The 26,928-nt window shown below is 41.6% G+C and overlaps 2 protein-coding genes across 4 annotated transcripts in view; one reads left to right on the top strand and one right to left on the bottom strand.

Annotated features, from left to right (window-relative positions):
- Positions 1 to 2,008: 2,008 nt before the first annotated feature.
- On the top strand, positions 2,009 to 24,921 carry LOC116999852 (very-long-chain enoyl-CoA reductase-like). 3 transcript variants are annotated; one of them, XM_033066864.1, is made up of 13 exons: positions 2,009 to 2,050; positions 11,346 to 11,396; positions 11,886 to 11,937; positions 12,271 to 12,315; positions 13,598 to 13,701; positions 15,773 to 15,888; positions 15,998 to 16,103; positions 20,413 to 20,485; positions 20,575 to 20,618; positions 21,987 to 22,044; positions 22,537 to 22,625; positions 23,604 to 23,649; positions 23,749 to 24,921. In XM_033066864.1, exons 1-13 carry the CDS (start codon positions 2,024 to 2,026, stop codon positions 23,874 to 23,876), a joined length of 939 nt encoding a protein of 312 aa, XP_032922755.1. In that variant the 5' UTR covers positions 2,009 to 2,023; the 3' UTR covers positions 23,877 to 24,921. The 3 variants fall into 3 exon arrangements, with proteins under 3 accessions (XP_032922755.1, XP_032922756.1, XP_042635501.1); XM_033066865.1 differs by having other exon boundaries at positions 23,524 to 23,649; positions 23,749 to 23,831; XM_042779567.1 differs by lacking the exon at positions 2,009 to 2,050 and having other exon boundaries at positions 11,316 to 11,396.
- Positions 24,922 to 26,210: 1,289 nt separating this feature from the next.
- The window catches only part of ABCA4 (ATP binding cassette subfamily A member 4), a 62,932-nt gene continuing 62,214 nt past the window's right edge, over positions 26,211 to 26,928 (bottom strand). The window contains exon 49 of the mRNA XM_033067582.1: positions 26,211 to 26,348. Within this exon, the coding sequence (XP_032923473.1) occupies positions 26,226 to 26,348 (123 nt within the window). The 3' untranslated portion in view covers positions 26,211 to 26,225. The remainder of the gene's footprint in view (positions 26,349 to 26,928) is intronic.

Genomic DNA, 26,928 nt, shown 5'->3' on the forward strand with positions numbered 1-26,928 from the left:
GACAATGGGCGGCGGCGCTGGAGCGGTGCGGTGCGGAGCGCGCCCCGCCTCGCGCTGCCTCAGGGCGCGGGGCCGCAGCGGGAAAGCGCCCCCTGGCGGCGGCCGGGCCGCAGAGCGCCGGGCGGGGCCTCCGGGGGCGGGGCCGGGCTGAGGGGCGGGGCCCAGAGGGGGCCGGGCTGAGGGGCTGGGGGCGCGTCGCTCCGCGGCAGGGCCGGGTCCGTGTGTCGGTCCGGCCGCAAGGGGCAGCGGCCGCGGACCCGGACCCGGCGTCGCCCCCAAAGGAGTACTCGAGGCACACGTGGCGCTGCCTGGTGGTAGCGGCTCGGGTTCGGTAACACCCCCGGCCCGTGTCTGCTGTGCAGGCTCAGTGAATGACTGGAACCGGCTGAATTGTGCTCGTGACGCCATCCAGTAACAGGTTGTCATTGACAGCCACCGAGCTAAAAGGCGCAGAAAAAGCATCCAAATGCTTACCCCTTCTGGCTGTGTTTGCATTTGGGTGAAACAATGTCAGGGCAGCACTCCAGTTCTACACCAGCTGGTTCCAGTGAAGACACACTGGGTAAATCCGGAAGGATTGTAGTTTTGGAGTATTTTCTTTTTTAAGATGAGGGGGCTTCAGGAGCACCACACTGACCAAAATCCTTGTGTCCTGGAGAGTTGAGGGAGGCGGCTTTTTTTTTTTTATTGTTTTAAATTTTTTTTCTCCCTGAAACTCCAGTCAAAGGGAACAGTGAGCCACAAATTCTAATTTTGCTGTCAGCTTGGGAATTTGAATTGTGTTTGTAACAGATTTTTCTTCCTCGAGCTGCATGTTGTGCTAATAGAGGGAACCAATTTGCATAAGTTCTGTCAGTCTGAAGCACTGCCTGATCGCTTTCTGGTACAGAAGGTTAGTTTAAATGTTCTTTATATTTGTGATGTGATTAATTTTTCATGTTGCGAAATGTTTTCACGATTCTATATGGTGACAAAGCATGTGGAAATGAAATATACTGAAAGAAATGCCAGCCTATTTGGAAAAGCAATAATTTTGTTTCCTTTTTCTTTAGCATAAAAATCCAGAATGCCTAACCTGGCCTAAATGTTAATTCTCCAGTCTCAGGGTTAGCCTGGGAAGCAGTGTATGCCTCTGTATTTGCACATATTTACACTGTAAATGAATAATGTCCTGTTGGGGCTTTCTGACTTTCCAGTAGAGGCCTTTTCTTTTGGTGAAACTTATTATTTGATATTTCATTAAAGTAGCTTTGATGGTTATACGTCTGTGCAAGAAGGTTAAACTTGCAGATAGCAGGTTTTCAAACAGTACATAGCATAAATCTTTCTGTCTAATGGAAATTTATGGCAGTGAAAAAGCGATGTTCCATTGTAGCCTGGCAGATTTTGCTGACATTTAATTACCTTAGCTCTTAAAAAAAAATATATCACGTAATGAAGACTGGGTGGAGGAAAAACAGTGTCAGCTCTGTGTTGCTTTACGCCATGCATGTAATCCTCAGAAGTGGCAGGAACACATCACAGGAGAAGAAGGCATCTCGGCAGAGTTCTGTTGTCAGTCCAATCACCCCTGAAACATCAGGTAAACTATCAAAGAAACAAAGGAGGATGTTTTCTCGCTCATGATCAGTTACATTTTTGCAAGTTATCTCATATAAGATACTTCAGCTCTTAAAAAAATATATATTGCCTGCAGTAATTCTCAAAGAAAAATAAATCACCCTTCTGAATGAAATGTCACTCCCGGCGGCCGGTGCATATTGCTCTTCTCTCGCAGTTTTTCGACACCGGGAGCTGCAGAACTTGGCGTGCGCGCGGTGCCGGCGGTCCCGCACTGCTGCGGCTGCCCGGGGCCCCGCGGGCGGCTCGGCCGGCGCTGCTGCCAGCAGCCGCCCACCGGCACGGCCGGCAGCGGCCCCGGCCCGGGCGGGGCGGGGGGTCCGGCCGCCGCCTGATTGGCCGCAGCGCGGGGCCCCGCGGAAGGTGCCGCGGGCGGCGGGGGCGGCGCGGCGGTGCCCGCAGAATGGGCGGCAGAGCCGGCTTCTTCGAGGTGGGTGCGGGCGGCGCCGGGGGCGGGGGGCGACCAAGGCGAGGCGAGCCCGGGCCAGGTCCGCCGCATCCTGTCGCCGGTGGACGGGGCTGCCCGGGATCCCGGAGGGCTCGTCTCTCTTCACCCTCTATCTGCATTGAAGCGCCGGGGAGCCGGAGCCATCCGCTCCCGAGTCTGCTGAGGTGCCGGAGCCGGGCAGAGAGGCCCGGGGGAACACGCTGTTCCCCGGGGGTTTCCTTGGGCCGAGAGGGCAAAAGAAGCTGCCGCCCTCCCCGTCCTCTCTTTTCCCGGGCACGTTCCCCTCGCCGTTGCTGATCCCCGCGTCCCCGGTGTTCCTCGGACGTGTTCCCGGAGAGCGGGGCGGGGGAATCCCCGGGCTTCCCGGCGCGCTCCCGGCGCTCCGCGGAGGCGCCGGATCGATGGCCCTGGGCTTCTCGCGGGTCCTGCCTAGGGCAGCACCGCGGGCAGCCTGCGCTAGCTCTGGCAGCCCTACGGAGCGAGCGAGAGCCAGGAATGTTCTCGGCACCCTCCGTCCCCAACTTCTCGGAAAACCCCGTTGCCAGTCGCCGTGCACCTCGCCGGCAGCCGTCCCGCGCAGCCTTCGGCCCGGTGCGGGCGTGGCCGCGGGCGGCAGCGCCCCTGGCCCGGCTCGGCTCGGGACTTAGTGCCCTGGCCGAGAGAACGGCTCCCGGAGCGGTGCCCACTGCACGGCGGGTGGGGGCGAGGGGCTTCTGCTAGCATGGAGCGCTCGATCTTGAATGGGAACGAAAAACAGCCGGGCGGAGTTTAGTACAGTCAGCTCCTTGTGCGCAGAGTAACGTGCACCTGGGGAGCTTCAAGGGTGACATCTCGTCCACTTACATAAACAGCCACACCGACTCTCTGCTAGAATTAGTTAGGCTGGCTAATACAAAAAATCTTAAGAGCGGCTTATATTACAAAAACAGGTTTGTACAAGCTAAATAACCACAATCCTGAATGTGTTTCTGCAGGCTTATACTTAGGTTTCTCAATCACGATTTACCTAAAGAAAATGCCCTGGGGGAGGAATGTTTCTCCCCCCATGTAAATTACAAAGCAGTTGTTGTTAGAACACAAATAGAATCCAAAGCCATCTGCAATCGTCTACTCCTTTAGTAACTTACCATGAGCTAAAAGTTCGGATTTTACTTTTCAAAGCTATAAAAATGATCCAGACATCACAATTCAGCAAAATAAATGGCCTATAACTCTTTGGGGTGTGAGGTAAGCACCTGCACTATGCTTTTCCCTCAGCAGTGTTGACTTCCCAGGACCTTTTTAGGAAAAACAACCAAACTTTTACTGTCTCATGTCTTTCTACTACTGAGGTAGAAATCAAACTGTTGTGAGATCCAAATGCAGGAGCAAGCACATGTGTAATAACCTCCTGACTGCCTTCAGTCACTTCAGGTTTGCTCTTCTGCCTCAGAGTTATTTGAACTCCTGAAGAGCACTAGTTACTAGAAGACTTCAAAAGCATGGACATAATTATTGTTACCTGATTTTTCAGATGGGGAAGCACACAAGAGTTGAATGACCTGCTCAGTCTCATTAGGAAGGACAATAGCAGGAGATCCAGGTCTGAGTCCTAAATCGAGATCCTGTGTTTAAGCAACACCAATGCAAACTCAGCGCGATTCATGAATTTACATGTTAGCCTTGTATATCTTAGTCCTTTTCTTTTTATAGCAGATCATGGGTGGAAACAGATTTGCCCAGCTCATCCAGAGTGAGCTGTCTCAAGGGTAGGATGTGGACAAAGACTGCCCAACTAGCACTAGCAGTGCAGTTGCCTATTGTTTTCTGCACTGTTCTCCCTGATTTGCTTTCTGTTACAAATTCATTACTTTGAATCCTGAATTGAATTTCCCCACCACACATTCAAAGCTGAGCTATGTAAAGAGAGAAGGTGAGTGTCCCACTTCTTTCAGTAATTCCTGGGGAGGGTGGGCAGAATCTTTACTGTTATTATAAACTTTAGCATTCCTTTTTTGAGGAGCTGTATAAATTTGTACTTTACCCTATACCTTTATTAACTATTTACCCTTTATTGTTCTTCTGTGGTGCTGCCGGCTAAGAATCACAAATCACTTCACAATCACCAAACTGTCATGTTTACTTCAGTATGTTTCTACTTTCACCTCATTTTTTATCACTAATAGTTCAGAAGCTTCTCAAGCTTCAACTATAAATAAATATGAGTATACTTGAAAATATTGCACCTGATAATTTGAGGAGATTCAACTCCAAAGACTGAGAGACGTGTGACAGAGACTTGTATCTAGATTAATGCTCTTTAGGAGTGCTCATTTCTGAGTTGCATAGGTCTCTTTTGACCTGTTTGAGATTTGTTTCAGAGCTTATGATACCGTTTATCCTAACAGTGCCTGTTTTCCTCCTTTCCAAACGAGGGATGTGACATGCTCAGATGTAAATGTCTCCAGTAGAGCTTTGAAGTTAGGCTAATGAATTGTACCATTTCTTTTTACTTGACAGGTTTAGGTCTTCAAAAGCATTTCATATAAAGAAAATAGTATGGTATTCTGAATTCCTAGAGGAAAGATCCTTGAAAAAATATATTCGTACTGTAGAAAATTAGTGTCACCAGAGCCACAGTTGTACTTTTGCTTCCTTAACTGGTTTGGGTGGTGAGTGCCTTTGGTGAACAGTGATACCCAAAAATGTTTTGGAATCTTCACTCCCTGATGATAGATTGAACTGCCATGTGCAGTACAGTCTAAAAGCAATAATGTACTGCCCCCCTTCGCTGGCATTTAAAGTTCCCTCCCTCTTCTGTCTGTGATGAAAGCCCTCTGAATGTAAGGGGGGTAGTGACTGCTGTCTGGCCGGCATGGCTGAGATGTCACAGCTCTTGTTACAAAGGCTTCTCCCTCTCAGAACTATGCTGTCTAAAGCCTCCTCAAGTAAGAGCACTGAGAGCAAGTGCTAAAAGCAGGACTGCAGAACATTTCAAGATGCTGTATCCTCCAAGAATTGCCAGAAAGACAAGGCCACATATGAGATGTTTGAACAGTCTTTTAAAAGGACAACTGAAAATTGCCCTGCTGTTTGAAGACATCTGCTCTGTTTTCACAAGTAACACTAAAGTTTATTATCGCAGAAAGAGAGGAAATGACAGGGCAAACACTATCCCTTACTCTTCTCTCACCACTTTTCCCCACACTTACCAACACTTTAACACTCACTTGTACTGTTTTACTTAGAAGACAGCAATTTGTCTTTTTTCTCTGTGAAGCTTGAGAGAGAAACTTAATTTTGTGTAGGAGAAGATGATAGTAAAACGTTAATGGGCAGTAAATACTTGGAGCTACTCAGAATTTGAAGACTACATTTAAAATTGAAAGTCATATATAAGGAAAAAAATGTGTTCTTTGAAGTATATTTAAAAAAATAATAATACCAGTTCTGTAAGTTCACCTGTCTTTATAAGGTCTCTAAACTTCCCAAGGTTTTCAGTCTTCCTGCCCTATCAAGACAGCAGATCCATCCTTGATGCTGCTAGGTAAAAAACAAAGAAAAAAACCCCAACTCTTCAGATTCTTCAATTCCATGTCAAATATACATTTGTATATATGCATACACATTTTGACATCCCTACACCAAATTATGCATTATGAGTAGTAATGAAACTAGAAATGCTGAAGTTTGATAATGCAAATCACAGTGTTGATACAAAGATATGATTGTGTTTTCACAAAGAATTTGTGTAACTCATCTACCTGAATAACCAGTATAAATTAAAACCCCAAAGCAGCGAATATTCTCTTGCACAAGGAAAAAGCTATGCAGTGGTCTTGAAAAACCTGGATGTCTACTTAGCATTGAGTCAAAGCTGGCTCAGGTTCTCAGATGGAGGCACTCCAATGTGCTTCCAATAGTGACAGTGATACCCAGTGAATGATGTGACTTTTCAGTATGCCTGGGAAATTGGCAACATGCAGCTAGCTCTGTGTTAGCCACTGTAAGTAAATACACACCGAGGCAGTATTAACTGGTGGAGCTTCCTTTTAATCTTGTGTATCTTCCTGAAAGATTTCATAGTAGTAAGAGCTGGAAAGCTTTCATAGATTTTCAACAGCCAGAATTAATTGTGAAAGCCTTAATGACCTTTCCCTTCTTGAAAAATAAATCAGCCTCCCACCCCAAGTGAATAGACCTTCATTTTCTTTCCTGACTGTTCTTATGCTGACTCATTTTATCTGTGCCAATTATTTAAATGGATTTTTCTTTCTGAAGGATGAGCATTTGTAGCTCTACCTGTTATCATCCTTAGGCCAGGTCCACAAAGCAACTTGGGCTTTGCAATGTGTTTGGGTTAGGCACCCAGCTCCAAGATCAGATAGGACAATTTGGTCTGCGTATCCAAGTTTACTTCATCTCTTATCTCTTTACTGTGTGATATCCCAAAAGGCATCTGCTGTAGAGAAATACTGAACAGAATTACAATAGAAGGGAGCAGTGATAAAAGGAGCCCAGAGAGACACAAATTCAGGCTTTCTCTTTGATAGGAGATTGCCCTTTTCACTGAAGTCCTCTCCTGCCTGTACTTTTTGGTCTGCCTGTGGGAGAAATGGGGAATGGCAAAAGACATTCCAAAGCAATTTTCCCACTTCCTGGCAGCATGTCTATTACATGTAAAGCATGAAGAACTAGATCATCTCCTTTGCTGACAGTTCAGTTTCATTCAGAAAGACTCTAAATGCTGTGCATTGTGCTGACCTTGGGATAAGATGCTTACTGGATCAATATCCTCAGGGATTTAGATGAAAGTGTGTCTAACTAGCAAATCAGAAACAGATGGAAGAAATAAAAATGCAGTATGAGTGTCAGCACAGGTTGAACACTGGTGCTAACTGGCTTGCAGAAGAGCAGAACTTAGGAAGCTGAGGAGTAAATACCTAGTATCTTTTGTGAACCTGTAAATGTTAGACATCTAAATTCTGCAAAAGTGAAAATTCATTTTAGAAAACCTTTTGAGTATAGATACATCACTGTATCTCTTCACGCACAGAGAAATAATGCAATAAGATTCTAGTCTCGTGGAATATAAGCCATTGCTTCAGAGGTCAGGATTTGTTTAGCTGGATCACTTAGACAAGAAGGTTCAACACTTCACAGGTAAGCTGATGACATTTTGCTTTGTGGTTGAACATTTGCTGTAGTTCTGGTTTGGGAATTTCTCCCATAGCATGTGGCTAAGCTGTGAGACTCCCTGCCTCAGGACTGTTTGCACAGGTTTAAAAGGAAATGGATAACCTAGTAAAGGAAATAAATCCATGAAAAGTTATTAAATACATAGGCAGGACTTCTGGTGCAGGAGAATCAAGATCACCGTGTCTGCTCTTCCCTTGCCCTTAGTCACTACATTCTTGCCCTGCTTTATTAGTTTTTCTGAGTCACCTGCTGCTGGCTGTTTGAGAAAGAGCCAATTCTAGATGGATCCTAAACCTATCCTCTGCACAGTTTCAGTGCAAGGGAAGCTTCAGACTGAGAGTCAAGTGTAAAGCAGCAGCACAAAGAATTTTCAGTGTAAGCTCACTTACAGCAGTCTCCCTTTGGCTTATATCTTGACTTGAAGAAAACTATTGTTGATATGCCCCTGGTGTGAGATCACACTAAGGCATGCTGTGTTCAGAAACAACACAGTATATCAGAAAAGTTAAAGGAGATAGAGAAAATTAATAATTCTGTAGGAAAAATGTTTAGAAAGATTCAGTTAGGACTGTGGCAACCACCGGATTGGTTTTCTACAGTTAAATTCAAAGAAACTGATTTATGTAAGCATCCTAACAGTTCAGGGTGAATTCATTCTGCATTGCTCTTTCTCAGATTGGTTTGTTCCTGTATGGTGAAATAAACTTTTTTTTTTAATAACTGAGTCATTTCAAAAGAAATCAATACAATATATGCTTATGTCAGTGCTTATAAAGTCTCACTCAAGTTTTACTCAATCTGCTGATTACAAATGGTTTCAAATTAAACTTCTAAGATGCACAGACATGATAAATGTGTCAGTATTTCCATAATAGTTATCACATCATTTTTGAAGATCTGTTGATCTTTTAGCACTTTAGCTATGGCTTTAAACTGCAGGAATTCAAGTGACTATATTTTTGTAATCTTTTTACAGAGACACTGCATCTAAAAACTCTTTTTAAGCACTTTGCTCAGCTGTTTTTCCCTTATGAATACTTTCCTCTCTTTAATTTTACCTTTTTATTTTCTGAAAAAAATTTAACAGCTGAATGGACTTTTCTCAGCTTATATTGTATATTGATTATTCTTTACCCTCAATCTGTTCATGTTCTAAACATTCATAATCAAGATTTTTTTCTTTTACTAATGACACTATTGATCTTTAATCCTTATGCAATAGAGCAAATTTGTCTTCTAAGCATCAAAGATATATATTAGTAGTCACTTATAAAAGAGTTTTTAACGTCTTGCACAAATCTGCCTATTGATTAAGTTCTACTCTAAGTAGTCTCAGAGAAGCTGTAGTTTAAAATGTCTTTAAAAATTCACAAAATAAGTGGACTGTAAGTTATATTACACTAATGCAGGCCAACAGTTGGTGTTCTATTGTGCTAAATGCTTTGAAAACACAATGAAATTAAAGTTCTCTGAGCCAAACAATTTATGTTTAAAAGAGATGATACCCATCAGTAAGTGTTCCAAGAACAGATTGCCGGGTATCTAAAAGCTGTTGCCAACCAGTACATTAACTGCTTGGTGCTGTGCCTCAAGGCTGGAAACACTGTGTTCAGTGCTTCATGGGATTGGCCAGGATGTTCAGGAACGACCATTTCTTGCTTTGGATCAGGCTTTTCTGTTCCTTGTGCAGGGAACATCTACACTGGGGGATGCTCTGATAGATCTAAAAGGTGTGATAGTTAGAGGAAACAGTCACCTTGCTCTCATTCTTGTTGCACAATTTGCTATGGACTGGAGTGGAATCTAAAGTTCTGTTCTGGCATCCATCTTTCTGAAAAGGAAAAGAATGTTTGATATTTGCTTAGATTAAGAAAGTAGTTGAAAGCAAATGAAATGTTTGAAGTGGAAAAAAGGAAAAGATTTTGCAATTTAGGTTGCAGGAGCCTTGTGGAAATCATGCAGTCCAAATCCTGCTTAAAGCCAGATCAAATGCCAATGGTTATTTTCCAGTCCATTTTTAAATGGCTCCAAGAATGGAGATTCCACATCCTGTCTCAGCAACTTCTAATGTTTGGCCTAACTCATGGTGAAAAAAGTTCCGTGTGTCTGGATTTTCTCCTATTGCATCCAGACACATTCCCTCTCACCATTATCTCTGTGCGCCCCCAGGAAGAGTCTGGAACCATCATCTCTATAGGCTACCTTCAGGTATTTGCATGGACCAGTATAAGTAAGTATGACAGTTTGGCATTTGAAAGAATCATGCTGGAACAGAACCAAATAACAGTAAATAACATCTTGGATGATTGATTTGTTTGTTTTCCACACCGATTCTAAAAGTTCACAGAGATTTCTGTGCAGCCACTCCCTTGAAAACCACAGAGCAGGACTCTGTAATTTTCAGTCTGGTCTTGTGCATAACAAGAATGACCCAATAGAAATACCATAGGTGGCAGAAGGGTATTTAAACACTGTAATTGACCTGGAGAATATCTCTCTAATGCAACCATGGAAGGTCATAGATTAAAATTGCCCTGGGGAATTCTAATAAAATATATATATGTTCGGGTTGTGTATGGAATGAGAAGGATACTACTAAAAGTGTAGGCACTGCTGCAGTCTGCAGGGCAGCCCAATGGTATTCATTGACAAAAGAGCTTTGAGATACACCAAAGACTTCAATAGTCCTTGTAGCAACTTGGCATCAGAAGGGACAAAAAGTGGTGTACAGCTCCCTCTCTGCCCTGTACTGGTTCTGGGGACTGCAAGTGTCAGAAGGATGCATTTCAAGAACAGTCTTCTGGAAAAGGAAGCAATTTCATTTACTTTCCCATGGAGATTTCACACTAACAGACATTAAAACTGGAAATGTGTGTTATTTCAAATATAAAAAATCAAGGGAAAACATATCCTAACAATCCATCACGAACTTGTTACATATCACAAAGGAGGAACAGCACTTATCTCCCTCAATGTCCCAGTTAGAGCTTACAATGCACAGGCAGAAAGTATCATGGCATTAGTGTTTTTTGTGGACATCAGACTTGATAGGTGTGACTGGAGCTGAAGTGCTCCATTGCTGTGCCAAAAGAAAAAGAACCCTTTGGGACAAGAGAAACAAGGAAATAAGGTACTCCAACCAAGTGATCTCTTCAACCCTCTGAGAAAGATACTGGCCTGTGACTCTTATTTTTAGTGAGGAGTCATATTTAAAGTCTAATCTGTTCTCTTGGCCAGTTAATACCAAACATAATTAATGCTAGATGTTTATATGAAAACCTCAACAACTGTAATGAGGTTTAGGGAGCTGCTGCAACTGGGCTTTGAAATGTCTGGGGACTTCTGCTTGGCTGTTGATCAAAATCATAACATTTTGCCAAACTGCCATTTGATCATGGAAATAAACTGCTCTTTCCTTTTCAGAACTGTAGCTAAACCACTGCTTGGAATATAAAATGTGTTAATATGTAGTTAATAAAACAGGTGATCTAAGAGGCAGGAGTAACACTAATTATTCCTATAACAAACGCTTATGTGTTTGTGAAACCCAGATATTTAGCTGCATTTGTTCATTATGTCCACCAATATTTTCCACTCTCCTTGCAATTAAAATATTCTGGGAACAATACACAATAATCTTCAAGCTTAATGTACTGAGAATATTTGCTTATATGCATATGTATATATACATTTAATTTTTTCTCAAATTCGATCTAATTTTATGAATCATGAAAGTTCCTTAGTGATACTGTTCCTTAGTGATTCCTGTGAAGCTTCTCTACTCCTTATTTATTCCTCTTGTTCTAGCATAAGAAAATACCAACATGACTTTTTTGATCCAAAACTTAGCTACTTCTGCTACTGAACATATCCAAGAAGACAATTCATTTGGCATTTTTTTTCCAAGTTGAGTGCTTTTGGAACCTGGTGATTGAATCTGTCTCTTGAGAACATCAAGAAGGTTTTTAACTTACTTCACAGATCAGAGAAAAATGGTGACTCATGCTGAGAGTCACAATGATTATGAATTCAGGAATCAACTAGGCGTTTACGTATTATTTAGCCAATAATGATTAATTATCATTTTGTGTCCTCTCAGGTGGAAATCCTTGACTGGGAGACAAAGAAACAGCTATGCTTCCTAGATAAGGTAAAACAAAAACCTGCTTAAAAGGCTAGATGACTTTTTTAGAAATTACTAACTTTTCTTAAGTAAATTTGGTGCTTATGAAGGGTATTTCATCTCCTGGTAGCCTTTCCTTGGCCACTTGCAATGATTATGCAAACTTCATACTGACTATAGTGTATTTCAACCCTTTTCCAGAAGGAGCTTTTGGGCAAAAAGGACAATTTCAGTTGCTTTACTAAGAGGGTGCCAGCTGTGTGGTACTCAGAAGCCATAAAATTGCCACTGCTGTGGTAGTAACTCTTGATCACTGCTAGAGAAGCTGCCTCTGAGACAGGTGTCAAAAATTGTCCTGCCTTTTTCCTGTCATTTCTTTGAATCCTTCATGCCAAGGCTAGACATCTGTAAGAAATAGTTACATTGCTTAAGTCAAATTTCTGTTTGGCTTAATAGTAGCCCAGTAGTTGTCTTTCAAAATATGCATCTTATATGTACAATATTTTTGTTGCCTAGGTGGAACCCAATGCTACAATTAGAGAGATCAGATTGATGTTCCATAAATTATGTGAGTATAACTTCAGCAGCAGCTCACATCACCTCAGAATATCCAGTACATAAATATGAAAAAATGACATAATTTGAAATGTGATATACACACACATAATGCTGATAACCTGCACATGAATGTGATCACAGTGAGATTGCAGTAAAATTATTTTATCCTATTCTGATACAGCTTTGTGTCTTTTTCTGCTGCATAATTATCACTTATATTAGTGTTGAATAAGTATTTCTAAAACCCTTTAAACTAAATTCATCTTGTTGTATTGCATTCATTATAGTAGTGGATGATCTAAACTGAACATTGTATATCACACAATTCTGTATGGTCTTACAGATCCTCGGTGGTACCCAGCAAGGCAGTCAATAAAACTTGATCCAAGTAAGTACTCATAACTAAACTGAGCATGAAAGGTGTACTTAAGGCTATTAGCACTTAAGGATCTGTTTCCAGCCATGTTAATTAGCACTGTGAAGGCTGAAGAGAATACAGGACAAATATAATTTTTTGGAAGGAAACACAGTTCCACCCTGGTGCTTGGTAATTAACTCAGGAGCTTGCCCATTGTTCCAATGCACTTTGTAACTACTGAGCACTGTTGCTTTCCAGAGAAGCAGCACAGGATCTTGACATACACTGCCCTTAGCTGCAGTGAAATGATCTCCATGATCATGCTCAGCTGGGAGTACCAAAAAGGACTGTGAGTTTGAGCTATCAATTCACATAATCCTCTACTCTCAGGCAGGAATTACAGTTCTTTTGAGGGAAGCTAATGCAGGACACATTTCTGTGGACCTACCAACTGCTGACAAAGCTGATGACAGCTGGCTGACTTCATTAATACACTTGTAGGTATTGCTACTAGAAGCCTCTTACATGGCCTGAATCCACAAAAAAAAGTCTAATTGCAAAACTGTATTAATTCCTCTTAGCTAAAATATACTTTCTTCTTTTGCTTTCATTAAGGATAATTTTATTTAAACAGTCTCTTGAAAGTATGCTGGTGAAGATTTGCACATTGTGTAAAATCTATCCATGGAAAAAAAATGAATTATTTTCTTATTTCCTTCTTTGAAGGTCTCCCTTGTCAGATTGCTCTATGAATGTACATAGTGAGACTTGCCAGGAGAAAATGCTGGCCTACTGGAGATTCCCCCAAGTGTAGGCATTAAAAGCTTAAGTACTGTGGAATCACCTCCAAGCTGGTTGTTTGGGAAAAGAAAGGCAATGAAAATTTCTATAGGAGAGTTTTCCAAACACAGCTTATCTTATCTTCTGTTTATCTGATGACAAGCAATGAGAAAAGCGGAAGAGAGGAAAGAGAGAGAGGTGCAGCTGACTAAGAGGTCAGTGAACTATGATAAAGGGCATTGACCCATCAACAAATTCTGCTGTTAGCAGTGATGGAGTAAGTCTACTAGACCAGGCAGGCACATAGGATTGAGAATTCTCTTAACTGTTTTGTTGTGAATAGAGGATCCAGGCTTATATGTGATTACAGAGATAAATAAAAATTGAGTGTAAATATTCTTGGTCTGTTTAATGAGATTCCAATAAACCCACATCCATCAAGGAGTCTCATAGATAAAGCACCATATAAAGCTAGTGTGCTACCAAATGGACTTGAATGTCACTAAGATGTAATTACTTCTTTCCTTCTCAGAAGGAAAGTCCCTGAGGGATGAAGAAATCCTGCAGCACCTCCCTGTTGGCACAACTGCTACCTTATATTTTAAAGATTTAGGGCCACAGATAGGATGGACTACGGTGAGCACTGCTTCAAGTATGAGCCATTTTAATGGCTAGTTTTCCATAGTTAATCCTTAAGTCACTTTTTGTTTCTCTTCAATATTTCTGCATGATGCCTGCTCTGATAGTGGATGCAGGCAATGAATCCTCATTGCTTCAATTCATTTAATCAGGGAAAGCAGTAACAGATTGAATGCTTATTTAGTTCCCTGGGAAAGCAGCAGTGGAAAACCTGCTGCAGGGTAGGTTGGCTCTACAGAACTAAAATGCAGGTTGTCAAATGGATATCTACTGCAAAATCATTAGGATCTAGGTATGTAAATGCCTTTGACAATCTGCTCCACGGGATCAGTGTAACTCCTGACAAAATTATGATTATACTCCTATGAGTTTGTCCTGCAAAGAGGCATGGGAGTGACTTCACATGTCAGCACTTGAAGTGACTTCAGCAAGAAAATGAATAAAAGTAAGATTAGCTGCTGTCTGTACGTGACTGTGTCCCAGGATGCCAGTCCCAGGCTAATGACAGCTGATCTTTTCTGCAGTATTAGCAGCCATCCACAAAGACCTTGCATATTTACTGTCTTAGCTCAAATGCAAATTTTATCACAACTCACTTGGCAGGCAACACAGCAGTGCTGTTTATGCAGTGAGCTGACCAATGACCCTTCTAGCTCTCTAGAAGGTCCTTGCTGCACAGTATTACACTAGTTCCAATAAACAGCATGATGTCAAGGGAAAAGTACCTTGTAATTTAAAGGCATATTTACAATTTATTAGCTATGAGACATAAATAAAACCTTGCATTGATTACAAATAGCAAAGACAATGTTAATAGGAGGTAAAATAAAAAAGTCAAATATGTTCTGCAAGACTGAGTCTTCACATCTTTACTTTGGATGCAGTGCTGATAAATCAAGCAGCTGTTACTCAATCCAAAAAACCAGGAAGACAGACAAAAACTTCTAATGGCAGTGTAGACTTCAAGACATATGTGCATTAATATACACCAAAATATCACAGTGCAGAGTAACATCAGGCTTCTACCATTTCATAATTTTTTGTATTCTGCTCTCCTCGCCCTTCAAGCTACTTCATTCAAATATAAATCAACAAATACTTCAGTATTATCAAATAAAAAATATGAGCTTCTCATCTACAGGCGAACCTGATGTTTGCCAGAGAAAATACTGATCTTATCAGAAGTCAATAACCCAACTTTTCTGAGTATCAGAACTCTAAACACATTAGAGAACTGGGATTGTTTGGGCTTCTTTTTTTTTTTTTTTGTTTGCTTTCTTTCATTGTTGAGTTTTTTGTTTGTTTGTGACAAAAGTACAATCAATTTCCCTTCTTTCTCTTTAAGTGAGGTATGGGCGTACCTTCCTCACTTACACATGGGTGGAAAATTCAGCTGTTAATATTTGGTCCAAAGTTAACTTCACTTTGAAGTGATGTTCCTAAGAAATACACACCTATCTGGAATGAAATCAAGATAGAGAATAGCTTCTCTGGTTTCCTCTCTTTTTTTTCCTTTCTTTTTATTTTCCTTCTAGTATTCCAATTAAAACTTGTTGGAACATAGAATGAAATTATTGTTTCCCAGAACACTGCTGTGCTAACTGTTCACACAGATGGGGTCATTCTGAATACTTACGAGCTGTGTTTCCAGTTTAAACAAAATTCATTCAGTAGAAGCAAAACTCCTATTTCTCAAGAAAAATTCTTCACCAAATTTCATTTTAAACCAAAATACAGCAACAGCTTTTGAGTGCAAGAGAAGGGTGAGAGCTGCATAAATATAACATGCATGCATATTTGTCATGATCTCTGGGCTGTCTTTATTCTCTTTTCATACCCATACTGTGCCTGCTGCACTGGCAATGGCTGTTTGAATGCAACTGAGACAAATCATTGCAAAATATCGATGTGCATGGCTGCCAGTTTCATAGCCTGAGTCCAAACCTTCTACTCCCTTCCTGCCTTTTTAATGCCATCGTGGGTGCGTGGAGGTGTTAGTTATCACAAAGAAACCAAAGCAAAACCATCGTCTAATTCAGCTGTCTAATTATTTTCTCTCTTTTTGCAGGTATTTTTGATAGAATATACAGGTCCATTGTTCATCTATTTTGTGTTTTATTTCCGCATGACATTTGTCTATGGACTGGATGAGAGGTTTACATCAAGCCCACACCCAGTAGTTAAGTAAGTCTGTTTGCAGGCTTGAGCAGTATTTCTTGTAGTCTTATTTCAAATGTCTTGCCACACTTGGTTTTTTAAGCACTCTTAAATTCTTTTGTCTTGCTGTTTCTAGCTTGGCATGTATCTGCCATTCTTTCCACTACATCAAAAGGTTGATTGAAACAGTATTTGTTCATCGGTTCTCCCGTGGGACTATGCCACTCAGGAATATTGTGAAGGTAAATTGTGTGAGAATCTATCCATAGCTACCCTTACAAATCCAGCCTAGCCAGCCTATGCTCTGCCTCTGCACCACAGACATTTTTTGTGTGGCTTTTGTAGCAACACACAGCAAATCTCACCCATAAAGCTGTAGTTCTTTCAGAAGATTTCTTAATGTCACTATTGTATAACCCACGTCTGTCATACCATTACTAATATTGTAGAAGTCTCATTACTTTTTAGAATTGTAAACCTTCAGCATACCCTTCCTTTCCACTCAGCTAGGTCCTTGGATGTGAATGTTTTAGTGACAAATTAACTTTAAAGGTAGTACAGGTAGGCAAAGTGGTGTGAGAGCTGCTTTAAAAAAAAATTAAAAATTTATTCTCGTAACAGTCATTCTATATCTGCCTTGACCCCCAAATTCTCTTTGTTGTTAAGGAACTGCTAATTTACCTTTGATCCAGTGCAAAGCAGCTTAGTTGTTGTGCGTTCTCTTCTCCACAGGAGCATTCTCTAATGTCACCAGTACTGCTGTGGCACAGGGCAGCCCTTGGGGTGCAGACTCTGTTTCCTGGGTATCTGAGAAGTAGTACAGTGACTGCATGGTTATGCATAACCTGCAGTTATTTTACAAATGTTTGCAACAGAGAACACACTAGTTCAAAAGTACAGTAATTTCACGAATACAAGCCGCACCAATTTGACTAAGATTTTGCTCCTAAACCGGAAATGCGGCTAATAATCAGGAGCGGCTAATACAACCTCAGAAGTGCCTGCCAGAGTGCTGAGCCGAGCAGCTGCAAAGTCGGCATTTTGCGATTGTTACAAATCGCTACTTTGTTGCACCGCAGGTGGAGCCTGGCTCCCTGTAGGCAGCACGGGGGGCGGGGAGAGAGGCGGGAGAGCTCTCTTTCCTCCTCTGCCACAGCCCAGGGGAGAGACGGGGGGGGGGGGCCCGGCGCCGCCATTGCTGCGGCCCGGGGAGGAGAGGGGGGACCCGGGCCGGCCCTACCGCGGCCCGGGGAGGAGAGGGGGGACCCGGGCCGCCCCTACCGCGGCCCGGGGAGGAGAGGGGGGACCCGGGCCGCCCCTACCGCGGCCCGGGGAGGAGAGGGGGGACCCGGGCCGCCCCTACCGCGGCCCGGGGAGGAGAGGGGGGACCTGGGCCGCCCCTACCGCGGCCCGGGGAGGGGGGGGGAAGCCCGCGCCGCCATTGCTGCGGCCCGGGGAGGAGGGGGGAGACCCGGGCCGCCATTGCCGCGGCCCGGGGAGGGGGGAGGAAGCCGGCGCCGCCATTGCCGTGGCCCGGGGAGGGGGGGGGAAGCCGGCGCCGCCATTGCTGCGGCTCGGGGAGCCGACGGGAGCCCCGCGCAGCCATTGCCGTGGCCCGGGGAGGTGGGGGAAGCGCGCGCCGCCATTGCCGCGGCTCGGGGAGCCGACGGGGTGCTTTGTCCCCGCCCGCCGCCGCCGCGGCAGGAGCGGGGAAACGCCGTCCCTGCCCGCCGCCGGCGCCACGGGCGCGGGAAAGCTCCGTCCCCGCCCGCCGCCGCTGCCGTAGGAGCGGGGGAAGCTCCGTCCCTGCCTCCCACCGCGGGGCAGCGCCGACCCGGGGTGACCGAGCCCAGGGGCAGCGGCGGCCGGCCCCGAGCGGCAGCACCGGGCTGGGCCACCTGGCCCCGTCAGCGGCCCCTAGCGGGCCGAGCCTGCACAGCCTTAGCTCAGCCAGTAAACCCCGCCCTCCCGCGGTTCTGTTAGTAATTGCACGCAGGTCCTCGCTGCGAACGACAAAGCGGCTTATATTCGGGTGCGGCTTATCTATGGACAAAAACCGAAATGTTTGCCAAGACCCAGAGATGCGGCTTATAATCAGTGCGGCTTGTATTCGTGAATTTACTGTACACCTTATTCTAAGAAAGACAAGAGATTATCAACTGGAAAAGCATTTGGGAATTTTAACATTTGGGATTCAGATAGTTCCTTGTAATTTGCACTATGGCAATGATACTTGCAGCAGCTGAAGCTCTACTCTGTGCTAACTCCTTACAGCTGTCCGTGGGCTCTGGTCCTTCAGGTGATAGCTGTAGTGGAGCAGTGGCCCTCTAAAAGAATCCTTCCTAGAAATTTATTGTGATTCCTGCAGCAAGAGTTGTTAAAAGGTTCTGTTTTTCTTTTTTTCCATCGCATACAAGTGGTAGACAGAGCTTCTTACTTTCAGGGTTTGATCACATACACAGCGGATATAGATACCTTATTTCCTAACTGCAGTGGAATGCTATGTATACAGGAGACATTTCAGTCTAAATAAGCAGAAATCTGAGACGGGAATAATTGATGAGAGATGTGATTTACATCCTTTTTTTCCAAATGGAACTAGGAATAAATTATGCCCTACAATGCAACAGCTTCACCAAAAGCAGAGTGTACTAACATAGTATAATTTTTTCTAAGATATGTGATTTTTCTAGGCATTGGAAAGGTAGAATACCTGATTTATCGGATCTAGTAAACAACTCCTTAGGGTAAATAAGATAGGGATTAATACAAAAATTGCATGGTAATAAAGGAACTAATTGAAAGATAATTATAGTCGTGCCAAAAAAGGATCAATCAGACCTTTAATAATAGGGAAGTACCAGTAGAATTCCTCAAAGATTATTCTCATGATTGATCTTACATAGTCTTTCTTTACCCATGAGCATTTTTGTGAGTAAAAAGAAGGGATATTATCACTTTGTGGAAGAACATCTGGAGGAAAGAGAACATTAGATCTAAATAAATACTATTTAAACCAGAAGACAATATAAGAAGACAATCAGAAAGGTAGGTACTGGTCATGAATAAACCTAGGCAGGAAATGAAGAACTGTGGGTTGTCAGTTACAAAAGAGAAGAAAAAAGTCCTAACCATAAGTTTGGAAACTTAGGAATAATTTATTTTTTGGAACCCTGCAATATCTGAACTTGACCCACAGCATTGTAAGAGACTGTTGTAAAGCTTTATTATTCAAGATTCACAGAAACTCTTTCTTCTTTCCATGTGAGTTTATGAAGTCAGTATGTTCCTATCTGAACCTCACTGGAGGCATTTGTATGAGCACTAAGGATTCAAGTGGCACCTGGATATTTACAGGTGTTACTGTTAAGGCCCTTAGCAGTGGTAGACCCCACTCATCTTAAAGCTCCTTTTCTTATAACTGAGAATACTCTTGCAGTAAATCATGTTCTTTGGCTGAATAGCACTTGTTCAGTTTATTTACAACATGTATTGTGGGGGACTGAGCCATGATAATTAATTAATTTAATTTTACTTTACTGAAATCCATTGCCATATGTTCCATCCTGTGCCAAGCCTTGAAGCTAGGAGAAGGTTTTCCTGAAGATGCCATTCCAAGATTACAAGAAACTGTTTCCACCTAAGTTTGTACAGCAGTCCGTAAATTTTAAATGCCTGTTGAAGAAGCTAGTGTTAGGGAGGAAGCAGTAGTTTACGGATACGACACTACCTATATTGTACCTCACTGGAATCATTCTTTTGTTTCTGCTGCATTTCCTGGGGGAAAATGAAGTAATCACAGGGAAACTATTTTTTTTTTTTTTCCTGCTCATTCATCCCACCTGATTTGTAACTACTGGTTAATATTTTGCCTCTTTCTCATCAGTTATCTCTTATACAATCTCAGAGCAAGGACATACTCAGTGCTTGCAAAAGGGTGTCTGAGGTTTCTGGGCACTGCAGTGGTTCAATTAACCCTGAGAAGAAAGTGGAAATGCAACTGAATGTTTGATACAACTGTTTGCAGCAGATGAGGGGGCACCAACGTTTTCAGAAAAATGCACCATCAGACACTGCAGTGAGCTAGTGCAGGTTGGAGATGCTGAGGTAATCACTTTCACAGGGTATTATTGCTAGAAATGCAGTTCTGGTATATATAGGAGGAAAAGACTGCAAAATTCAAACAAAAAAAAAAAGTTAAACCAGTCAGGACAGTAAAAAATGCAGCCTTGGATGGGATTTTTGCCTGCATGAGCAGGAAAGGAAGTAGTAAAGGAGAAAGCAGAAACACCTAGAAATGTCTAAGATATAGGAACCTATTTGGAAAGCCAAGAAAAAGAAATAGGACTAGAAAGAGTAAGGGGACCTTTACCAGAAAGAGTAAGAGGATCAGAGTTTTACTGAAAATTTTACCACACTTAGTACTGCCATTTTTTGTTGTACTACCAGCAAGTTGAAGGATTGTCCAGATTCATTGTTATCATCAGTCCTTGTGGTGAATATTGGCCTAAAAGACTGTACTAAAACAAATTAAAATTGCTTATTTTCCAGAACTGCTTATATTACTGGGGATTTGCAGCTTGGCTTGCATATTACATCAACCATCCTCTTTACACTCCTCCTTGTAAGTAGCAAAACAACCCTCAGTATTTAAGTATTTATATAGGTATTTTGTGTACTAGTACTAATGACATGTAAATTTTTTTTTAATAGCTTATGGGAAAAAACAGATAAATTTTGCTGTGATCATGTTTCTGGTAGGTTTTTTGCTTTTTCTATAAAATGCTAAAACATCTTGCTTTATTTCTTCTGTCATTTGAGTGGAGGAGTGAGTAGGATTAGCAGATACTTAGAACTTCGAAATTTGGGACGTAGTACTAAAGCTGACCATTTGCATGCAAAACAGATAAACCTGTCAGTTTTTAATGAGATTTTGTAGACAAAGGAGTATTTTGATTCTGTGTCCATTCCAAGACTAGGATATTTATCTGCTGGGATGATCTCTCATAATCTTTAAAAGTCTGTGACCCTATGTTTAAAAGCCAGTGAGTTTGTTTTGTGAACTGTTTATTGAGTGTTAAGAATCACAACAGATCATAAATCTCAGAGAACTAGCCAACTAAGAGAGTGTGTTGCTGGTAATTTCCAATTATAAAATTTCATTTTGCCGAGCTTCAATACCTCTTTACAGTTTTCTTTATGATTAAAAATTCTTCAGTAACTGTTCATTCTCACAGTTCCTAGGAACATTTAATACACGCAGAAGCAAAGTCAGTGTAGCCAATAAAGATGTACCTCTGTACAAAGACTTCTCCTATGTATGTGTAACGTATTTAGAACATCAGCTGTCCACTTGCTTTGACAAACTAATCATCAGTGACTGCAGGATCCCAAAACAACTTTACAGGATAAAAATTCTGTGAGGTCATAATCTATTCACATTTTATAGAGAAACACCAAAACTGAAAACACAGAGCTGGGAATAAAACTCAGGAACTCTGACCAGTAGTCATTTGCTGTAATAGTTATGCATTGCAGACACTGGAGACTTTCCATAATCATATAAATGGGTCATTTTAATACACTCTCTTCATAATTGATTGAGGGAGCATTCTTTAAATCCAGTAAAGAAAGCTGGGTCAATTATATTTCATGATTCATCATCAATTATACTCTAGACAAGAAAACTTACTTAGAGACCAAACTGTATCTTCCTTGGGATTTTAATAACTTTTGAGAAACCAAGACTATGCAAATAATTTTTGGATGTTTTTAAAGGCATAAGAATGATCAAAAGATAAAGCAAGTATCTCCTGAGTTCACTTCTATCCCCTGTGGTTTATTTAGATTTCAAGGGGATTATGTAGGTAATAAATTTGATCTTTTGGATATGGAGTCCACATTCTCTGAAAAATATTATAAATATAGAACAGAATATAATATGGACTCATATTTGGAGACATTTCATCCTTCTGTCAGCAGTCTTAGTTAAGGATATTTATTATGTTTATAATAGATTATTTTCCTTTTCTTAAATATTCTAAAGAACCCCAGGAAATAACAAAAGGAAGAAAAACAAACAGTAGGGAAGAACATTTTTAACTCTCTCATACTTTTTCTTGCAGCTGTGTGAAGCTGGAAACTTTTCCATTCATGTTGCGCTCAGTGACCTCCAGAGAAATGGTAAATTGCAGTTTTGCGCAGCCATTCAGTGCTCCTTCAGTTACTGTGCTGCAGGAAAGACCTGATCCTGGGGGGTGCTGGTACCTGTCAGCTGGCTGCTGTGGGAGCACAACTTCCTCAGCACTGCAAAGATTGCATTCTAAGGGAAATCAGCCAGTGCAAGGACTCTGACATCAGACTGTTTGACAGCACTTCTCTAAGGGTCACCGTTAGTGTTTCGGGCTGGGCTGTGTTGGGGGAGCAGTTACATTGGTTATACTGCCAGTGCAAAAGGAAACTGTGCTGCTACAGGGTATGTTTTGGTGAGCAGGGGAAAGTTCCCTCACAGGTATCCTATTCCTCTTGTGAGTCCAGAGGGCATCCTGTCTTCCCACATCCTGTTTGTCCCTCTGACAGTCATGAGACACAGAAGTAGGCAGAGCTGGGTTGTCTTTACAGGAAACAATATATTTAGGAGTGTGAATATTTTGTGATTTGTTTTCTAATCTATAGGATCCAAAACCTGTAAGATCCCATATCCAACAAAGAATCCTTTCACATGGCTGTTTTTCTTTGTATCTTGCCCTAACTATACATATGAGGTATGTATTTTCAAACAAGATGCTCACATTTTTAGTTTCACTGAATATATTTTTGTTTCTTTTAGAATGTTTTACATGGAAGAAACCTCTAAAAATGTTCAGCTCAACACATTTCCCCTCTTTCCCTAAACCCCATGAAAAGAGGTTGTGGACAAGAATTTGTCTGCTCTTCCTCCCCTCCCTTGGGTCAGTACTGATGTGACTAACCTTACACAGACAGCCCTGACCCATGGCCAGTGCTTCTGTGAGACAAGACACACACTGCAAAGCAGGGCAAATTCTGCAGCCAGGAACAGGGAGATTGCCACTGAACATGTGTTGCAATGAGGGCATGGAGATGGATTTATAAGAGCCTACAAGTATCACTGCAGGCAGGAAGATAGTGGTCAGACAAATAAAAGATAATGCGACAGAGAAAATAAGCTGAAGTCTTCTTCCTCATTTTCTTAAGTACAATCACTTGTGTTGGTGGTGACTGCTTTAGAAACTTTAATCAGTTTATCATTTCATATTCCTTAATCAGGAGCTAAACTCCTGACTAAATTCAAAAGCTGATAAAGTCAGTGCAACTCAGTATAGCATTCATTCTTGCATAGAGGGACAATGTCAGGTTTGAAATTCAGTGGAGATCAACGGATGTTAATGAGAACAGCATTGGGCCTTGGACTACAGAAAGTTAACATTCCTAACAATGATGGAGGTCTGATCTATACAAATTAGGCAGAGAAACAGGAAACACACTGCTTTAATGCTTAAAATTTAGTTACTGTTACAGCTGTCAAAACAAATATAAAGGTTTTGTTTGTGATAATAAGGCACTGTTCGCCTTTTTATATAAAGGTTTTTAACAGTAGAAATTGATCTGCCTGACCTTGATTTTTTTATTTACCTATACTAGGACAAGGTTATTTTGATCAATAGAGAGATAAATGCAAATGCTGTCACCAGAAATATTTTAAATTTCCTTGGCCAAAACAGGTGGGGACCTGGATCAGTTTCACTATCATGACTCAGTGTGTTCCAGGTGAGTAATGTTTTGGTACTTCAGCCTGAAGTGATGTCAGCAGCAAGAGTATGTTTTTAATCTGATAATGAAATGTATCTTTTTTTCCCTTCCTTCCAGTGGGACTGTTCACCTTGCTTTGCTTCATTCAGATGACAGTCTGGGCAAAGGATAAACACTGCACCTACTTACGAGAATTCAAGGATTATCCAAGTCATAGAATGCCAATTATTCCCTTTTTGTTGTAAGAAAAGAAGGCTCAATTTGAATATTGCACAGAACTTCAAGAAGAAAACCTCATAAATGTCCTGCCAAATAAATGAATTAATGAAAAGGATTTTGGTGCATGTTGAATCTCCACTGCTAAGGAAAATTGTATGCACTTGAAAGCTACACTTCCTCACATTCAAGAATTCTCAACTCAGAAGCACCTTAAAAAATAAGGCTTCGTTGCACAGCTGCAAAAAAATTCCCTGCAGCTCACCTAACTTGACTTAGATTTTTCTGTACTAGTCTGTTTAGATTGATGGATCACAGATCCTGAGAAGTCTGTGCTGAAAAGTAGCTCCAAATTTAGCAGTGGCATTCTGCAAGACAGAAGTACCCTGGAATGAGGACACACCAGCTAACTACCAGAGCTCAGTTCAGCCAGCACGGCCAGCTGGCCTCGGGACAGTTGCATGATCTGCCTTCTTTGACTTGAAGAGAGTGTGCTGCCTGAAGGCAGGTGCTTTGTAACAGATAACATTACCAAAGAATATGAATGGTTCCTGGAATAAAGAAATAGGCAATATCTCAAAAACCTGCTTTGGGTCTAACCCCTAATTTTCCAAAAGAATCTGAAGTAAGAAGTATTTCTTGTATTTGTGAATGTAATATCCTATGCTGAGGTTTTTTGTTTGTTTAAGGTCTTCTTCATTAGTCAGTTGCATAGTAGTACACAAGATTCAGGAGCAATCTAACCTATGTCATATCTTTGATATCTGGTCTGTTTTGATATAACATCTCCTTATGATACTAATCAACCTTTTACCCAGCATTTTACATCAGGCTTCTCTAAGTAGTTTTTAATACACTTTGTAAATACATGAAGTGACTGCTAATCCTCAGAATGCTCTTCCTGTTTCTGGAGCCAGGGAGAAAAATCAGCATTATTTTGGACTTCCTGTGTTTTCTTTGTCACAGGATGTTGTGTGTGACTTAGTTGGGTTTTGTGTAAATCTAGTAAAAAAAGGATATTGAAATTTATCTGAATGACATTTTAAAGAAGCTATTTTAGAATATGAAGATACTGCATAGATACTGTTTTATTTAATAATTTATTTATTTATCTATAATAGATGTATAGAAAGATTTTTGCAACTATTTGTAAGGGTGAAATATGCAATAAATTCTATTTTAAAACCAGTTGAAATAATTATGGCAAAAAGAGAAGGCTACATCTGGTTGCTGAAGTTTCATAGTATTTTGTAGAGTACAAAGGAAGAATGTCCTTATTAAAAAAATCTACATCAATTGAAGAAAAATACCTTTCAAAGGAAAAATACATGACCCAGATTTTAATTCTGTATAACATATCTTAGAGAAGATTTCTTAGAAATTAGTAGGTTTGATAGATAACTGAAGCAATACTTCATTATGAATTTGTTTTTCCACTAGTTAAACTGTGAACCAGAAAAAAAGAGCTAAATGTCAAATTATTTCCCACTGAGTGCAGTGTGAAGTACAAAGCAGGTTGAAATTTTCCTTCTGAGGAGGTAGAAAGCACATACCCTACTCACACTTTACACCCACTTAATGGCCAGTCACGGGAAGGAAGAAAAATTTGGTCTTGTTTAGTAACAAAGAGATCTTTCCACATCTCTGCAAGAAAACAAAATTTTTGGCAGATTTGGACATACTCTTTTTCTTTTTAATCTCCATTTTGACATTTGGCCTCTATTTGAGGCAACTGGAAGATGAGTATGAGATCATTTTAATTAATTTTTTTTAAAGAAAGTTTTTTGTCTGGGTCTGAGCTCTGAATTAATTATTTTCATTCTTGCTGAGACAACCGTCTGTTTTCACTGGCAGCCTGGTGAGACAGTGAAGCAATCTCCCAGGACTAGCCCCATCAGCCAGCACTGTTCTGACCTTGATAGTCCCATGCATGGCAGGAATCTCCTAAGCTGGGCAATGCTCTCAGCCTTGGGACCTGTCTTCTGACTCATAGCAGTTGCCATAAGAGTTAAACAAGAAAAACCTGCTGACCTGAAAGTACCAGATAGAGATTCCATCTTTGATGTTATTTATATGTCAACAAAAAGGAATGAGACTTCTCTTATTGTATCTTATAATGGACTTTCTGTTAAAGGAAGATTCTATTCTATATCAAGGACCTGCCTTTCCTTTGACACTGTCAGCATGGAGTGTTACTGGTAGAGCAGTAGAAGTTGGCAGTTGCTAGGGCTGTTGCTGTTGAGAGCACAATGCTCAGAAAGGTGCAAAAAAATCAGTGTAATACTGAGTGTGCAAACCTTTGTTTTACCCTTGCTCTGCTCTGGTATGGCACATGTTTGCACTGTGCATACACTAAGCCTGGAGGCTGCAGGAGCAGTCTATGCAGCTGCCTGCTGGTGCAGAGCTGGGGACACCTTGGCTTCTCGGCTGGCTCCAGCTGCACGCGGATGCAAAGGAATTTCCTCATCCTCCATCTGCTGTTTAGCAAAGTTCACAAAAACCTGTGTGAGGAAAGCAGAAAATGTCACCATGTCTTCAACTGAGATGAGTTAGTGGAATGATTGCTCTGCAGGAAACAGACAGAAAGGAGAGTCCACAGATATCAACTGAGACACTGTGTTATCAGCTGAGATCATGAGTTCCTCCTTTACTTAGATAAACTTCCTTGCAACTTCCTTCCTTTGGATGTACCTACTTTTTCTTAAGGAGGAGATGGCTTCAGTCAGGTTTGCATGGTTTGCACAGCATGAGTTTGGTTGTGACAGGAAAGAGGAGACAGAATATTTCAGTAGGAAGCTGAAAGGCAGCCAGGAATGCCTCTAGCAATCCCACTGAAAACAGCTTTGCATATGTGGACCCTTTGTTACTTAGGAAAGCAGACAGATGGGGCCAATACCCTCTAGCAAGTGGGTGTTTTCAAAACTCCCAGTGGACTTCCCAGGTTCTGTGTGTCTAATTTCTTCTCACAGTATCTTTGACACAACATAGGCCAAACCTCTTATTTAAAATAAAATACTATTCTCAGCTCAGAGTAATTCCAAATTGCTGACCTTGCTCACACTGCTGCTCCTGAAGGAATGG

Source organism: Catharus ustulatus, chromosome 9 (genome assembly GCF_009819885.2).
Source record: "Catharus ustulatus isolate bCatUst1 chromosome 9, bCatUst1.pri.v2, whole genome shotgun sequence".
Lineage (NCBI taxonomy): Eukaryota > Metazoa > Chordata > Aves > Passeriformes > Turdidae > Catharus > Catharus ustulatus.

Bases quoted from the DNA above. Each gene is read 5' to 3' on its own strand.
- LOC116999852 (XM_042779567.1), top strand. From the start codon at position 11,316: ATGATTAATTATCATTTTGTGTCCTCTCAGGTGGAAATCCTTGACTGG. The intron at 22,045-22,536 runs GTAAATTGCAGT...TCTAATCTATAG, and splicing joins CAGTGACCTCCAGAGAAATG to GATCCAAAACCTGTAAGATC. The intron at 22,626-23,603 runs GTATGTATTTTC...TGGCCAAAACAG, and splicing joins GCCCTAACTATACATATGAG to GTGGGGACCTGGATCAGTTT.